Source organism: Belonocnema kinseyi, chromosome 9 (genome assembly GCF_010883055.1).
Source record: "Belonocnema kinseyi isolate 2016_QV_RU_SX_M_011 chromosome 9, B_treatae_v1, whole genome shotgun sequence".
In the NCBI taxonomy this organism is placed as follows: domain Eukaryota; kingdom Metazoa; phylum Arthropoda; class Insecta; order Hymenoptera; family Cynipidae; genus Belonocnema; species Belonocnema kinseyi.
Genome location: NC_046665.1, coordinates 28,339,894 through 28,357,258, shown reverse-complemented (window position 1 = coordinate 28,357,258; position 17,365 = coordinate 28,339,894). Strand labels below are relative to the sequence as shown.

General features: G+C 36.4%; 1 protein-coding gene across 5 annotated transcripts in view; it reads left to right on the top strand.

Moving 5' to 3' along the window:
• The window catches only part of LOC117179461 (nose resistant to fluoxetine protein 6-like), an 824,251-nt gene that overhangs the window by 57,607 nt on the left and 749,279 nt on the right, over positions 1–17,365 (top strand). For all 5 annotated transcript variants that reach the window (XM_033371296.1, XM_033371298.1, XM_033371297.1 and 2 more), the window contains one exon: positions 10,256–10,455. In XM_033371296.1, coding sequence (XP_033227187.1) covers positions 10,256–10,455 — 200 coding nt within the window. The remainder of the gene's footprint in view (positions 1–10,255; positions 10,456–17,365) is intronic.

The following is a 17,365-nucleotide window of genomic DNA, read 5'->3' as shown; positions in this document are numbered from 1 at the left end:
GGCGCATACTTTGAATAAAATATTTGTTATCATTCTCTTGAAATAAATGTGTTTTTTTCTTGAAAAAATACCGGTTTCATATGTATACACCTGGTAAGCTATTGCTTAGGATTCTGAAAAAGGCAAGGCACAGGAAATACTGCCAGAAGATTTTTCAGAAATCCTCATTTGACATCCGAAATCACATATGTCGACAGGGAATTGATTCGTAGATTCGGTATAATTTTGCAAGCAATGGCTACAGGGGAGGTAATTGACACTTTCAAGTTCGGAAAATATTGCCAACAAACAGCGCAAATGTACGTCAATCTTTATAGTCGGTACAACATGCCAGTGACAGCACACACAAAATTCTCATTGATGGAGCCAAAATGATTGAATCTGCTTTCTTCCGCATTAGTCAATTGACGGAAGAAGCTCAAGAGGCAAATAACAAGAATTTCAAGCATGTACGAGAGTTTCGCACTGCAAAATGTAGCAGAGAGGCTACTACTAGAGATTTCGGACCGAAACTGCTTATTTCGACCGACCCAAAAATTGTGAATCAGAGGCAAATGTGGAAGAAGAAAGTAATTCTGCTAAATCCTAAATCTCGAGATTTGCTCAAGGCATAAAATGGAAGCCTTAAGTCATATGTTGGCAGTGAAAGAAGAACTTTTTTCAGATGTGTATATCCCAATTATTCATATGTTATAGAATTTATTTACAGCAAATATTACATGCATTGTTCAATCATTCCTTGCATTTAAACCCTCTTGTGTTGGCCAACTGTAAGTACTGAATGAAAAAAAGAACTTTTCTCTGAAATTGAAAGGACTGACTTTGAAAAAACGAGTTTTTACGTCGACAAATGCCCGAATAATGCATTTTTCAATTAAATTTCTATGACAAAAACAAAAAATTAATCAACTAATTATGAATGTTACTGATATTATCGTAAGGTTCCCAATTAAAAGGACTGACTTTAAAATAAACGAGTTTTTCCGTCGACAAATGCTCAATTAATGAATTTGTTTATTAAATTTGTGGATAAGCTTATAACATTTATGAAATAATTATGAATGTTGCTGAAATTAACACGAAGTTCTCAATTAAAAGGACTGACCTCGAAAAAAAAAAATTCGTCAACAGATGCTCGAATAATGCATTTGTTTATTAAATTCGTTTAAACAAAATGAAATCGATCAAATAGTGAATAGGGATTCTAATATTATCATGAAGTTCCTAATTAAAAGGGCAGGCATTAAAAAACGAATTTTTACGTCGATAAGTGCTGGAATAATGCATTTGTCTGAAGAAATCATAAAATTCATCAACAAATTATGAATTATCTGTTCGAAAACTTTCTTCAAAATTTTCTCCGCTTTAAAAAAAACATCCAAATCGGTCCACAGGTTCAGCCGGCATCGTATTTTGAACCAAAAATGTACTTTCTCCCCACTGTGCGAAGGACAGGAGCGGAAAGCAGGTGACTCTCCTGTATTCCCAAGTGTCCCTCAAACGGCTTTTAATTTGGCAACATCGAAACTACGTCTAAACGCATGAATTTTTGGCCGCAATATTTTAACCGCATGATCTAAAGGCAATTATGCCGAAACTTTAACCTCTCTTTTTCCTGAAAACGTTCTTGTTGTTGTTTTTTTGTAATGGAAAGTGGAGAGTATTTTTTCTCGCTTGAAACTGGTGCGCTGTGTACAGTATACGGGGTAAATACCAGGTGCTTGCGGCAATATGGTCAAGCGAGGCGCTCGACTGTCCTCCTCACTTACTCACCAGGGGTGAGTATTTTTGGAATCGACATATCTAAAACAGGTTTCTACGGTCCAGTAAATAAGTGTAGTATAGTTTTTTTGGTTTATTCACACAATTTTCGCTATGAAATGATTTATGTCATACGTGCATGACTGATCAATTAACGATTTATCAAAAGACATGTATTCGGAACAAAAAAAGTTTTGAACTGTGAAACGGAAATAAAAGAACATTTGTAATTTAACCTTTTCAAAATTTGGAAGATTCTTAAGTTTTACCATATACAGTTTAAAGTTGTACAAATGTTCCGCGTCGAGGCAAACAATCATAAATGTAATAAATAACAACAAAAATTGTTATTAATAAATTAGCGAAAGAAGTTATATCTACTTTTTTTGCCACATTTAAATACACTTAACTAATATTCGCAGGAAAAGATAAAACCAAAATATTGTTCACTAAAATTTGTAATCCATTCTTGCTTGTTATTGAAATGTAATAGTTGGTAGTATCTTGGAGTGTTACATTTTGTTCAAAACTGTATACAATTATTTTAAAAAGTAGCTATTGTCTATTTACAAAATTTCTAGAAATTGAGCCAGGAGTGTACAATTTTTCTCAAATTGGTATACTAAACTATTTTTTCTTGAATAATTACATAGATAGGTCAAAGTTTATTTTTAGGCCTGTTGGCCTTGAAAAATTGCCTTGCTTACACTTCCATATTTTTACAGAATTTTCATACAACTATCTCTTACAATTTATCATCCATCCACACCTTATAACTAGTCCACTCGCTTCTAAGAGAGAGAGAGAGAGAGAGAGAGATAAACGTTTATTTTTCGGCCTGTTGGCCTTAAGAAATTGACTTGCTTACATTTCCATTTTTTACAGAATTTTCTTACAACTCTGTTTTACAAAGTACCATCCATCCACACCTTATAACTAATCCGCTCTCTTCTATATCCTATCCTTCCTAGGCGCGCCTCGCCTCGCACGCATATCTCTCTTTCCTCGCTATGTCTCGCATTGCCAGCATTTTTCTCCGCTGCTAACGCCTAATACTTAACTAATATTTAAAATATTTACAGTTTTCTTACATCTACTTCGTCTCCTATTTACAATCCTTCCTTCTACAGTCCTCTTCCTCCTTTCGTCTCTTCTCCATCTTACACAACACCCCTTTACCCATGCTACTGCCCTTTTGTCACCCCTTTTATGCAGCAATACCTCCATGCTTCTTCCACTCCTTTCCATCTCTTCACATTCCTCTAACTATTGCTTAACTTTTGTATTCCCCTTCCCGGAAAATCACACATTCTCTTCTCTCTAGAAATTTAGAACCACATCCCATTCTCGCTATAAGTTCCTGACTTCCTTGCTCTCCTTTCTCATATAAAGATTGCGCTCTCTCCCTTGACATAATCCACACATAGTTCCCGTTATTCTTTGACTCTCTTATTCTTTCCTCTTTTTGTGCCTTCTCTTTCTCCATGCCATTCCTTTGAACGAACTCATATGCCTTCCTTCCTTCCTCGTGCATCCTTCTCACTACATCCATCTGCAATCCATTCGTTCTAAAACACCTTTCCCTTTTCACCTCCATCTTTGAACCACTAAGTCTGTTAGCCTTTCCCCACCAACACTTCCTAACCAGCTTACTCCCCCCTCTCCCAAAAAATTCTCATATTTACACGCTCGACTCCCTGTTGTAATCCCTAAACTCGTTCTTCCTGACTCCCCACACCTCCACTCCGTAAAATCACTATGTCATATGCAGATGCGAGTGACCATATCCTGACTTCTCCTACCCTAACTCCTCCTACCACCTCGGCCGCTAGTTTACTTTCCATATGCGCGATCAAGGTCGCAAAAAGCGTTCAGATAAGTGGGCACACTTGCCTCAAACCCCTCTTCATCCAGAATCCTTCAGAGATTTCCTTACCTCGTCTCACCCTATCTTTCGTCTCCTCGTATACCTCCCTCACTCTCTTCACTCCCCTCTCTTCCATTGCCTCCCACAGTGATCGCGCCCTTTAGATCTACAAAAAACGGGTACACTTTGACACCCTTTTTGGTTAGTTCTCTATCCACCACGTGCTGCAAGACGTGAACATTTTTAATAGTAATTCGAAAATTTTTATTTGCTCTAAGACTTTTTTGCGATAACTTAAAGGAAAATGAAATAATATAGAACACATCCAATTATTTTTCTGACTGTACAGTGTATAAAAAATGTATTAACAATTTTTTAATTTTTCAAACAAATATAATTTGTTTAAACTGATCTTTCACATTTCTGTAGAGATACCGTGCATCCTCTTCTCGATGAGCTATTCACGAAAGTTTTTCTGGGACCACGTCCCACGCCCGTGAGATAGGTGGTTACAGTCTGTAACGGAATCAATACGACGATCTCGCGAAAGTCTCGTGCACCCTGAGGACATGGAGCGACCCAAGGACGACCGCCTTCTGAATTTTTTCGGCAAGTGTTTTAGCATATTGTTGACACGCAGGGATGCTTTTCAGGCTATTAATTAGTGAAACCTTGGCACCTCCAAGAGCGATGATAATAAGAACGATTAGTTTAACAGTTGGACAACTAAATAGTACGGGAGCTAAATGCGAAACCGTCTTGACATGCCAAAATGAAAACCTCCGTGCCAGACTTCAATCCGGGTGATCTCAGAAAAGCAAAACTTAGCTCACACGACATTGACTGATCCACCACATTTCTGTGGAACATGCCGTGCATCCTCTTATTTAGGAGCTGTTCACACAAGTTCTTCCATTTGCGACTTTATGTGCTGTACCCAGGATAATACTGTTGTGAAGACATTCCAGATTCAATTTTCCGCAACTACCTTGACGGCGTGAGATGTAAAGTCGCGGAACAGAAGAATTAAGATGTATTCTTTTGTTCATGTGCATAACCTTTCGTGTTCCAATATTAGGAATCTGAGTTCGTTCTTCGTCCATGGAACCACTCTAAATAAATAGAATACTGCCGGGACGGCTAGCATGTTCGTTAAAGATACATTTTTCCTGTCCGACAGTTCGGAAGACCAAATCTGCCGGATAAGGAGTTTGTATCTGCTTTGGAAAGTATCCTTTATAGATGTTACATCCTGAATGAATTCTTATTTCCTTAGTATATCGTTCATGGTTGCTCTTTGTTTCTAGCATAGATCTTAAGAACGTCCATGCAAAATACATGAGTGACATTGTACTTTCGATCTGCAGGTTTTCCGCAAAAGTACCCATCGGAATGTCGAAGTGCTAGAGATAGTGGCAATAATGTGAGGCAAAAGAGGAGTGAGCTCATAGTGTCGCCCTGAAAGACACCTGTTTGAAAGGTGACCTTGTTAGTTGTCACACGATTTTTTCCATTTGAGATAGTAAATCTGGTTTTCAAAAGCGGCATCAATTTCTCTATGCATCTCACGATTTACGAATGAACCTTTGATCTTTCCAAAAGACAGATGATAAGTCTATGGGAGGTCGAATCGAAAGCTTTCCGGTAATCAATCGAGATCATCCGTAGGTCACGCTGGCGGGATGCTGCCTCTTTGCAGACTTATCCTTCGATGGTTTTATCAACATCCTGCTACGCCTTTCTTTGAGCTTCGTTGTTTATACATATCTTGCCACACAGGTTCAATTGCCCGAACAATCTTATCATTTAGGATAGCTGTGAATATCTTATACAGTGTCTTCAAAAAAGTGATTGACCTGTAATTTTTCGGGTCAGCTAAGTCGCCTATTTTCGACAGGAGTTTTGTGCGCCCTTCCACCAATCACTCCGGAATTGGCTTTTCCGACTTTAAATATGGGGTAAAAATACGGGACAATTGCTGATGGGTTAAAGGAAGCTTCTTGATACTTCTTAAAGGAAGGTCTTGATACTATCTGATCCCGGAGCGACATAGTTCTTCATCCTTTTTAATACTTTTTTCACCTCCTCGGTAGTGATGGGTGGGTATTCTTCATCAGGTGTAATGAGAACATTACACAGCTCCTTGAAGCTATTTATGTTCTCTGAGTCTTCGTCCATTCTATGCTGTTCGCATCAGCCAAAGCTCTCGCTGCATTATACACACAGCAATTCATAGTCCAGAGGTCAGATTCTTCGGATAAATGTCCACGAAGCTCGTCATCTATTTCAAGCAGATCTTTACGCTTGAGAGAAACCTTAGTGTTGATATTTCTCTGGGTCATAAAGCATCGTTCTTGCTCTATCGGATGGCGGTCCGTGGTTGGTCTTAGTGTCGCCTCACTTTCTCTGTTGTCGGCTTGTTCTGGTTGTGGTAGAGTAGATGTTCTGCTTATAAGCCCCTTTTTGGAGTAGTTCGGCATGGTTTCGCAGGCGTTGATGTGAAAAGTGTGATAGCTCTAGGTGTTTTTTGCACTACAGAGCACGCAGTCGTGCCATGTAACCCCTTTTAGGGGCCACACTCGCATCGTAGCACTCTAGTAAGTCGCGATTCAGTCGCTCCGTCCACCTAATGGTTCCGAAAATCCGTCGATCTATCGCATTAAATCAATCTTCATTGCCCCCCCCCCCCAGCTCTAGAGTGGTCGGCATTGTTAGCCGATCCATTGTCGGGAGCCCCGCGCGTTCTGTTGTTTCGAACGGCACTTGATACATCCCCTGGTTTAAATTTACTGATAGAAATTGTTATTTTGTGTCTAGTGATTAGATAATCTACGATAGGTTTCTTATTCATAGTTCAGACCAGGTTCGGGATAATTTTACGTCGATTCGAACCATTCGTAAATTCTTCCTACCAATGAAAATTAATATTGTTGCCAAACTTCGGCATAGTCTTAAAAAATTAACTGTCTACCAGAAATCCGTCGATTCTTCTGTTGCTTTCTCAAAAAAGTTTTACAAAATATTTCCGCTCTTGAAGTCGCAGCCACAATAGCAGAGATAAGCTCGTCGTTTACAATGTGGACCGACTCCACATTCAATACGTATCAATCCCTTCTTAGACTCCATGCGTATTATACTATCTTATCACCTCGCCGGTCATTCGTAGACTGATAAGAGTTCTGCGCAGAGTGGGAGGTTATCCTAACACATAGCATTTGAGACAATTTTAAAATCGTTTATACTTCTATAAAAAGGAGAGCGTTTGCCTCGAGATCGATGGTAGATCAAATTCCGCAACAGAAACAAGTGAAGCTAGCTAAACAATCGCCACCGAATGTGCCATTGTAAAACAAAACAAAGCTCCAAATATTAGGTATAAAGGGACATACTTCCTCCAAATGTGCGTGAGAAGAATTTACATTCTGACAAGTAAACTCTCGATCCATACTAGTTTTAAAGTAAATTAGGGTTGAAATCGAGGTAAAGGAACCATGATTAGAAATCCATGGAGGTGGTAAGGCAGGCACAGGAGGAAACGACGCAGCTACCTTTTACTTACACAGGATATCCCACTCTAGCCAAAAGATCGAAATGCCACTTAAGATTTATAAACTGTAAGAATTTCAGAAGAAAATCCGAGGTATACCCTCCTGTATCCCTAAAATGGGGTTATTAGCTCTAATTGCGGGAGTTTCTTGCTTTTCTTCGGGGGTGGATTTTTTAAGGGTGATCTGCCTTCGAGTCTAAGACAGAAAATACGTAATTTAAACATATCTGGGGCGACATAAGCTTCCATATAAGAGTACCGAATCCAAACCAACCTCGTCCCTTTTTCGTATAACGCGAACGTCCTTTTCAGAGAGAGTTCTTCCCTCAAATTATAGGTCAACACGCCAGCCTCTCCAAATTTGTTTTGTCACTCGTCACCGATATATATGGATTGAAGAAAAAACCTTGGATTTTTGTCAAATACGAGGCTGCCGAGATGGCTAGCCCTGCATGTCCAAACTACTACTGACTTCAATTCGGCTTTGGAAATCACATCCCGAACCGACGCAGTCACATCTTCGTTATAGAGCTTAAAGTCCTTCAACTTACAAACAATTGAAGGGTGGAAATCCAAAAGTGTATAAAAGCCATTTTTTCGATTACGGGTTTTTATCTATTTTCTACCTACAATCGAAGGCCGTTATTTTGGCATTAGAAGCAGTGCAAAATTCAAAATAGTTTTCACTTGTTACTTTGTTTAAAATCGCGTTCTGGAAAGTCGAGACATATTGAAAATTCAAAACTGTGAAAGAGCCAAGTGAACCTTATGGAAATTCCATGTTTTAACATTAACTTCCGAGGTTCTATAGTGTGCACGTTTCATATAATAAACATAAGTGTGATACATTATTATCTAAGACTAACGTCAATAGGAATTTGGTGTACTCGATATAAAGACATTCGCCTGAGTGACAAATGTTGCTAATTGTCAAGGTAAGGATCGACTTTGCAATACTATGGGCAATCGGACATTCATTTTATTAAATTTTTTCATAATACATTATACTGTAAATAATAAAACATTCATAAAAAATTTTTTAATAAATTAAAAACTAGTTTTTCCCCTTTAAGGCCATGTGACGAGTGGGTCACGGGACCAGATTCCTACCACCTCCAATTTTTTAATTTCCTAACTTCTTTTAAAATAAAGCGCCACATCAAGTTGAAAACTTGGGATAATAAACAAGTAGCAGTAAGAAAGATGGGTCTGGTCCTACATTTTAATAATTATGAAAAAGAAAAAAAATGGTTTACAACAAAAAACTTTTTTCATGATTACACAAATTTAGGACCGACCCATCATTCTTAGTGCTTCTTGTTTAGTATCCCAAATTTTCAACTGGATGTGGCAATTTGTGTGAAAATAAGTTGGAAAATAAAAAAAAAGTGGCGGTGAAGGTAGGAATCTGGTCACGTAACCTACTCGTCACATGGCCTGAAATTTCTATGAGTTTTAAAACTCCATGTTGAGCGCTTGATGTAATGTGATCATTATTGGTTCTTATATAGTTTTGAATTTTCAAATCCTCTCGACTTATACGTTGGCAAATTTGAGAAGGCTATATCTTTCGTAATTTTTACAGGAAATAATTATTATTTTGAGACGTTATATCTTGATAAAAAGAGATATTTCGGGTTTCACTCGTGTAAAAAACTACGAATTGTTTGCCGACGTTTCGTGAATATTGCAGTTCACATCTTCAGGGCTGACCTGAAACTGAGGTATCAGGTCATGATGTTCTTAGGTATACTTTCTACGATGCCTGTGATTGGCCAGAGAACCCCACCGTGGGGACTGGTCGAACTTGGTTAGCCAATCAAGTCTTTTTTAAAAAATGCGGGAGAACGGTAAGCCAAATCGAATTAGTATTATATCTATTGTCCCTATTGATGTTATTAGGGTGTTTTGAGATTTCGACTGCTTCTCTATGTTTTCTTGGGAATTTGTTGTGTATTTTTGCAATGACTGTTGTTTCATTAAATAAAATGTTGTGTCCTGTTTCGATATGATGTTCAGCTAGTGCTGATTGCGTGAAGTGTTTTAGCCTGACTTTACTTTCATGTTCCTTCATACGTTGGCACACCGCTCTCCCGGTTTCTCCAATATAGACTTTGCCGCAAGAACAAGGGATTTTATATATTCCTGGATCACTAAAGGGTGCCTTTTTATCTTTAGGGTTATTTAGTAGTTGTTCTATTTTCGCAAGTGGTTTAAATATGGTTTGGATGTTGTGTTTGTTGATAATTCTTCCTATTTGTTCTGTGACACCTTGGATATACGGTAGGGTTCAATTTGTTTGTTTGTGTAATCGTTCTGTATTAGGATTTGTTTAACGTTTTGTAATTCCTTTTGTGAGTTATCTTTGTCTATTATGGAGACAGCTCTGTATACAAGAGAGTTGATGACTAATACGTCCAAGAAAGGCAATTTTCCGTTTTTTTTCTATTTCCAGGGTATATATTTTATCATAATCTACAAACAAAAGTTCAAAAATCAATGAAATATTTTAAAATGTCAAAAAGCAAACGTTTTTCCTCCGGTTCAGAAAATTTAAAAAATGGCTCCTATAAACATTTGAGTTTCCACCCTTCAATTACGTTCTGAGCAAAGTCATCCCTCCTTCGCTGGAACATCACCTCTTTAAGGAGTTATAATTCCCTTCTAGCGTGTTTTTTATTTGTCCCGCTCATAATTTCGTATCTTTAAGGTATTTCCCTCACTTCTCAGAAGCTGGAGATGGTTCTGAATATGTACCATTAATCCCTTCAATACGGAAGGAGCTAGACATGAAACTTTCAATTGTAGTATCAAATATCTCGAAACTTTTACCTGCACCAAAAAAGTTGGAGAAATAGAAAATATGTGTTTTCAGAAGGTCTACACTATGGTTTTCATAATAATACTTGGTAAAATTTTCAGGCCTATAATGAAATATGTGTTGAGTGAAATCAAATGTCTTAAAGTACAGTGTTTATCATATCTAAATTTTCGAATTAAGTTTAATAATCTGAAATTTTCATTTCATTTAATTTGTCTTCTTGACGTTTTTGCTAATAAATTGATCATTTTATTTCTAGTGTCAGATGCCAGTGGCAGATACTCCTCTCAATTTCATTTTGGGAACGGATATTGGCTCGGATCAAGCCCTTTATGCTCGGAACTCAACAGCACGAAAGAAGAGAATATATTAGGTGGGCTGCAAGAAAGGCCACCTTTCCCAGTCAAGTTTCACGTTGCAAGGATGTTCCTGCAAATGCCTAAACAATTTGATATCAAGGTATATAAGAGATTACATTTCCCCGCTTTCCGCGAAAAATAACGATTATTTTCGGACAGGGTAAGGTTCAAGAAACTTCTCTTATCACATTTCATCTGTTAACTCGCATTCCCTTCTTTCTATCCATTATATCCCCTTTTCTCATCCTCCTGCTGACATCCACATCCTCTGTAAACGGCTAGATCACAACATTAGTCCATAATTATTATTTTTACATCCACATTAATGAGAGGGTAATGTAATCGTCCAAATTTTCGATTTCTGGTTTTTAACGGATCTCTACGTTTCGGCACTCACAAAATCCGAAAATCATAAAATTGTATGGGTGTATGTCTGTTTGTATTACCGCCCGTAGTAACTTATGTATGTATGTATGTATGTATAGATGGTTACCTGAATGTTGTAGCCACGCTAAATTTTAAAAAATTTGTCCAATCCACTCAGTCTTTGATACACTTCTCAAGGTTTCCAAAATAAAGGTTAAATTCGTTAAGCAGATATTTCTAACAAAAATTAAAAAATTTAGAACACTTTCAAAATTTGAAGAAAAAAAATCTTTTCCAAATTACAATTTTTTGTCAAAATTTCTTATAGATGGGTAGAAGAATTTCAAATTATCCAAATAAAATTTTCAATTTCGATGAAAGTTAGGAAAATTATAGACTTTTGAAAATTCAAAAAATGTTCACAAAAGTATTAAAAAGATATGTTTCTAAAAGATTAAGTCAAGAATTATCAATCCGAATTTCCACTTGATATAAAATATGTTTTTCTAAACTATTATCATGAAATTTTTTAATTAGACAGAAGCCCCAAAAGTCGGAACATTTTCAAAAATATTCATTTTTGGTTTTTTAAGAGATAAATAAGTTTAAAGCGTTGTTTTAAGTCGATTTTCACAAGATTTACAAATTATCTTGATGAAGTTTTTCAATTGAATACAAATTATAGAGCGCAAAGTGCGAGTTTCATAATGACAATTTAATTCTCAAAGCCGTAGGTGTTTTGACAACCTTCTTTAAACAAATCGAAAAAAATGTCAATTATAATTTATGGCTGTAATAACTCAGAAGTTTAAATCACAGTTTTCGATTTATGTTATAGTATTTACGATATTTAAAAAAATGTAGTTAAAGGGTACGCATTAAACGTACGAAAACGATCGCGAAGTGAGAGAGCGTACCCGCGCGCCCTTGGCGCGGTCAAACTGGGCGCAAAGCGCCGCGCACGCAGCGCGTAATGAGCTTGTGCCCCTGCAGCGGGCTTGTTTTTTTACAAAACTTCTTCTGGGATAAATCCGGTCTTTCATAATAGCTATGGACTAATTCAAGTGACTGATGAGATAAGGACGTTATAAGGTAATTTAACATGATTTAAAAATCTTTCGCGATAATATAGGTACAAAATTAGGAGCTTAGTGTGGTTTAGTGTTCGTCTTTCACCGCTGTTATATTCAAACAGCGGCCGCGAGCATTGGAAGCGACCACGTCACCTTTTAATGCTTTCTTTATTATTACTATTATTTTTAAAAATTATTTTCGGGAGAACTGCAAATTCATAGAGAGAATTGAGCCAAGTTTGGTTCAAACATTTTTTTAAACGATTTCATTAACTATTTAAAAAATTTATAAAATCTTTTTTAGCATGGCTGAGCAAGAATAAAACTTGCTTGCTTTGCGTACATTTTTCATACAAGGAACCGTTTTGCAACTTAAAACTTGTACACTGTCTATATCGAGGATAGATTTCTTGAGAGAAAAAAGAAATCTTCTGATCGAATAAGAACTTCTATTCTTAAATTGTTGTTAAACGTTGGTACTTTGCAGAGCAAATCATTTACACTATTAATTTATTAATAAACAATCATCCAGACAACCTAGCGCCATAATATAGAATTTTTTTGAATACTTTATCTAGAATTAATAACATAATTTGTTGTTCATAGTTTCTTTTTTAAAATTATTTATAACTATTGATATAAATAATGACCCTCAATAACCAGAATCGTCTTAGTTTTTTTTTATCAATCGTTGGCACATAATTAAACTTTTCACTTTCACAATATTTTCTCGTACGAAAAGCTATTATTTAATCACGGCCTTATAAGCAATGTATTTTTCATCAATATGCGCTCTCCTAAAGGTCACCATTTGCAACTTATTAGCGATTACCCTTTTTGCATCCTTAATTTTCTTAATTTTACCTAAACAATACGTGGGTAGAATTTTCGATATCTGCGCCTTATTGTTTATAACTATTGTTATTAGAAAAGACGCTCAATTAAGAAAATCTACTTTTTCCTAATGTTTTTTATTCATCTGTGGCATAAAATAAAACTTTTCACTTTCGTGATATTTTCTTGTACGATGCGCCATTATTTATTCGCGGCCTGATAAACAATGTGTTTTTTATAAATATACGCTCCCGAAAAAGCCTCAAGTTTTAATATATTAGTGATTGTGACTTTAAGTGGATTTTAGGATTTCTTATGGTAAAATTAACAATATAAAAAACGGTTATCGCTCATAACTTGAAAATTGTGTTTTTTAATGGAGCGTACATTTATAAAAAATACATTATTTATAAGCCCTTCAATAAATAATGGCTCATCGTACGAGAAAATATTGCAATGGTGAAAAGTTCATACATGTGTCCAGGATTAATAGAAAAATGTAAGTCTATTCTGATTATGGAGGGTGATTATTCAAATCAATTGTTATAAACAATTAATCAAAAGAAATTATGAAGAAATTATCTTTTAAATGCTAGATAAAGGTTTCGCAACAATTTTGAGCTATATTATGACACTGGGTGGCCTGGATGATTGCTTATTAATATGAGAACTGCGCCCTTCCGTTACGCTTTCTTTATTGCGCAGTTGAACTATTCCCGGTCCGTTTGCGCTGCATATTAGTGTTTTTATTGACGTGCGATGTAAACAACACAAAATTTCCTTGAAATAGTACAATTTCCGAACTAAAAATGGAAATCATGGAATCAAAAAACGACTCAAATATTTTGCAGCATTGTGAGACTTGCAGCGTGACATAACCGCAACGACATGTAAGGCTAGGAGGAGCCTTTAGGCTTTAGGCTAGGCATTTTTGTAGAAAATCTTCTAAGCGTAAGAGTAAGGTATAATGGTCTGAATAGTAATTTTTTAAAGTGTAGAATTCATTTACTTGATTGTGTCCCATCTTACTTTTATTGATTAAAGACCGTTCAGTTTCACGAACTACAAGCAATTGTCTGAAATTTGAGGTTAGAGTGCCACTAAGCTGAAATTTAGGATAATTTATTTTATTTTGTGAAACATAAAGGTCGGCAATCGACAAAAGCAGGGAACATGATTTAAAGCTACTCAGATTCTAGTTTTAAATACCAGTAGAAGTTTCTCTTATACCTGCAACTAGGCTACCAAGTAGACCAGCTAAAAATGATTTAAATAAATAATTTCTAAAATTTTTAAATTATCTATCAGAAAGTTAGAAGTTCAGCATATACAGGTTTCGATTATTTCAGATATATAACTTCTTAGGTTACATGTTCAAAATTGGATTGAATATAACTAATCTCGTAAATGAAATTGGATACGCTAAAACAGACAACATTTTTGAGTTCGTGTAGTAAGTAAGCGTGGCCCAAAATTGGGTCAATGTTCACACACGGTCGTCCCACGGTCGTCCCATGGTTATGAACCATGGATCAAGCATGGCTAATGGCCCATCTACCATGCTTAGCCCACAGTCGAACATGATTTGGTTGAAATTGAACTTAGGCAAAATTTTCGAAGATGGCCACAATCTACTAAATTTTCCTCACTTTATAGAAAGGATTGGTGGATACGTATTTTCTTGTATTGGAATTTCCCAATTTTTTTAAGAACCCGCGTGAAAGAAGTTTGCATGGCTTAGGCATGGTAAGACACTTCGAAATATCTGGCTAACGCATGAGTCAGGGCTGAATACTAGCATGGCGCAAGCCATGCTCTTGCCCGTCTCACACGATTAGAACAGGCTAAACACAAATGGATATTCTTAATAAAATGTAAGTGTCAGAGAAAATTAGCTTTCGTTTAAAATGGAAACCTTCGGTTTGCCAATAGTCTGCACGTCTCTAAATGATAAGCTCACAACCGGGGTGCACCCGGTCGCGAACCAGGCGGTTTAGCATAACAAGAACTTGTTAGGAATGTAACTTGTGCTAACTTCCAAAATAACTACCAATAGTGAGTCGACGATCTGGGTGAACTAAATCAAATACTATGTACTTCATTACGTGTTCTACGAGAAATTTAAAAAAATTTAAATTTTGTAAATAACGAAAACAATTCCAAATGATGAGTCGACGCCCCGGGTGCAACGGATCACGGACCAGGTAATTTATCGCGTATTCTACGAGAGATTTTTAAGAATCTAAATTGTGCCAACTGCCAAAGTAACTAAAAATGACGACGCGACGATCCAGATGAACCGGATCGCACATCAGGTAGGTTAGCACGTATTATACCCGAACTTTTTTAAAATTTAAATTGTTTCAACAGCCAAAATAACCAAAAACTATGAGGAGACGAGCCGGATACCACTGATCGGGCAGCAGGTAGTTTAAAACGTATTCTACGAGAAATTTTTAAGAATTTGTATTATACCAACTGCCAAAATAACCACCAATAATAAGTCGATGATCCGGGTGAACCGGATCGAGCATCAGGTACCTTAGCACGTATTCTACAATAACTTTTTCTTAATTCAAATTGTTTCAACAGGCAAAATAAGTAAAAATTGGAAGTTGACGATTCGTGTGCACCAGATCGAGCACCAGGTCGTTCAATACGTATTCTACAAGAGCTTTTAAAAAATTTTAATTTTATGCATAACGAAAATAATTCCAACCAGTAAGGCGACGACTCGAATGGACCAGGCCGCGCACCCGATAGTTTAGCACGTATTATAGGAGAACTTTTTAAGAATTTATAATGCACACCAGGTAGCTTAGCACGTATTCTACCAAACCTTTTCCCAAATTTAAATTGGTTCAACAGCCAAAATAATTAAAAACGTGGTGTAAAGATTTGGAAACACCAAATCAAACCATCTTCGACCAACAATGCAATAATAAATTGTAGACAAATTATTTTTTCTGTCTTACGGTCACGGCAAAATAAAAACAAATTAGATTTATCAATTCAACTTCATTTATATTCATTATTCATTATTGCATTCCCGGTCGAAGAATGGTTTGATTTGCTGTTTCCAAATGTTTACAGCATACACACAGTCAGCAACGTTCTGGTCACCATGGGTTATTTATCTTACATCTGTGCGAAGTATGGAGTTACCACAAGAAAACAAATTGGATATTAGATACATACCAACAGAAGACAGAAGAAATAATTTTTCTACAATTCACAACTAAAAGATGTGATTAGACGAGCCGGGTGCCACGAATCGGGCAACAGGTACTTTATTACGTATTCTACGAGACATCAAAAAAAAATTTAATGTTGTGAATAACGAAAACAATTCCAAATGGTGAGTCATGGCATGGTGAGATGACATTAGTGAATCGGATCGAGAGCCAGGTACTTTATTGCGTATTCAACGAGAAATATAAAAAAATTAAAATTTTGTGAACAAGGAAAACCATTCCAAATGCTGAGTCGACTACAAGGCTGCACAGATTCACGCATTAGATTATTAGCGCGTCTTCTACGAGAACTTTTTAAGAATTTAAATTGTGCCAACTGTCAAAATGACTATCAGGGCCGAATTAACCATTACGCAGAGTAGGCAGCTGCCTACGGGCCCCGCATCAAATAGGGGCCCGTGCACGCAACAAGAAAAAAAACGTTCCATTGAACGAACATTTCATTTGATAATTTGCATGAAATTTCTCAACAATAATAGTATTTTTTTTACGCATGTGAATTGATTAAATACTTCATACATACAAAACCATCTAGTATCGAGTAAAAGAACTAATAATAGCTCATATAATTATTTTTTCCTTATTTTTTTTAGTATCATGTGGTTTGCAAAAATTTGTTAGAATTGAAAAACTTGATTTTCGGAGCCAAAAGTAACTATATCAACATAGGCCCTTTGGACTCCTGCTGAAAATTAAACTGGGGTCAGATGGGCTTATAAACAAATTATTGACTTATAAATAATAACTTAAAAATAACTTTTTGATACTAATAGTACAATTCATACAATTAAAAACAACTGCTATTATTATAAAAGCTTAACCAAATTTCAATGAGCGAGCCATCTGAATCGAGTTCTACACGTTCGAATATGCTCTAAATTTATTTTTAACATGAATATTTCGAAAATCAATACTCCAAAGAATAATAATCATGGCCCTGGGGACCAAATAGGCCTACAGGTATATATAGGCCCTTATGGCTCCAGTAACGAGATATTATACCCTTGACAATTATGGAGCTTCAAAATTTTTGTTGTGTAGATATTATAAAAATTATTACTATTTCTCTCGCATCGTTTTTATTCACCCTTTTTCTTTTCTTTAGATAACAAAATGTCGGTGGAACCCGTAAAAAAATACCTAAGTGGTTCGAAAAAACGTAAAAAGCGGCTGGAGCAACGAAACAAGCATGATGAACTATTAAAGAAGACACAAAACCTTTTCCAACTCGGATTTAGTCGCCAATCAACAGAAAATCAACCTTCGCCTAGTACATCTGCAGTGTCCGCTAGCCAAAATACGAGTTTGGTGGTGGAACCAGTGGAGATTCCTTGCGAGTACTCTGAACAGAGTAACCAGGACAAGAAACAGCTACTTTTGGTGGTGCCGAGGAACGTGAGACCGAGGCCGAGGTCCAATTACTACACCAAAACGTAGTCCATCTAGGTGTAGAATGCCAGAATGACATTGGCTTGTGGCAAAA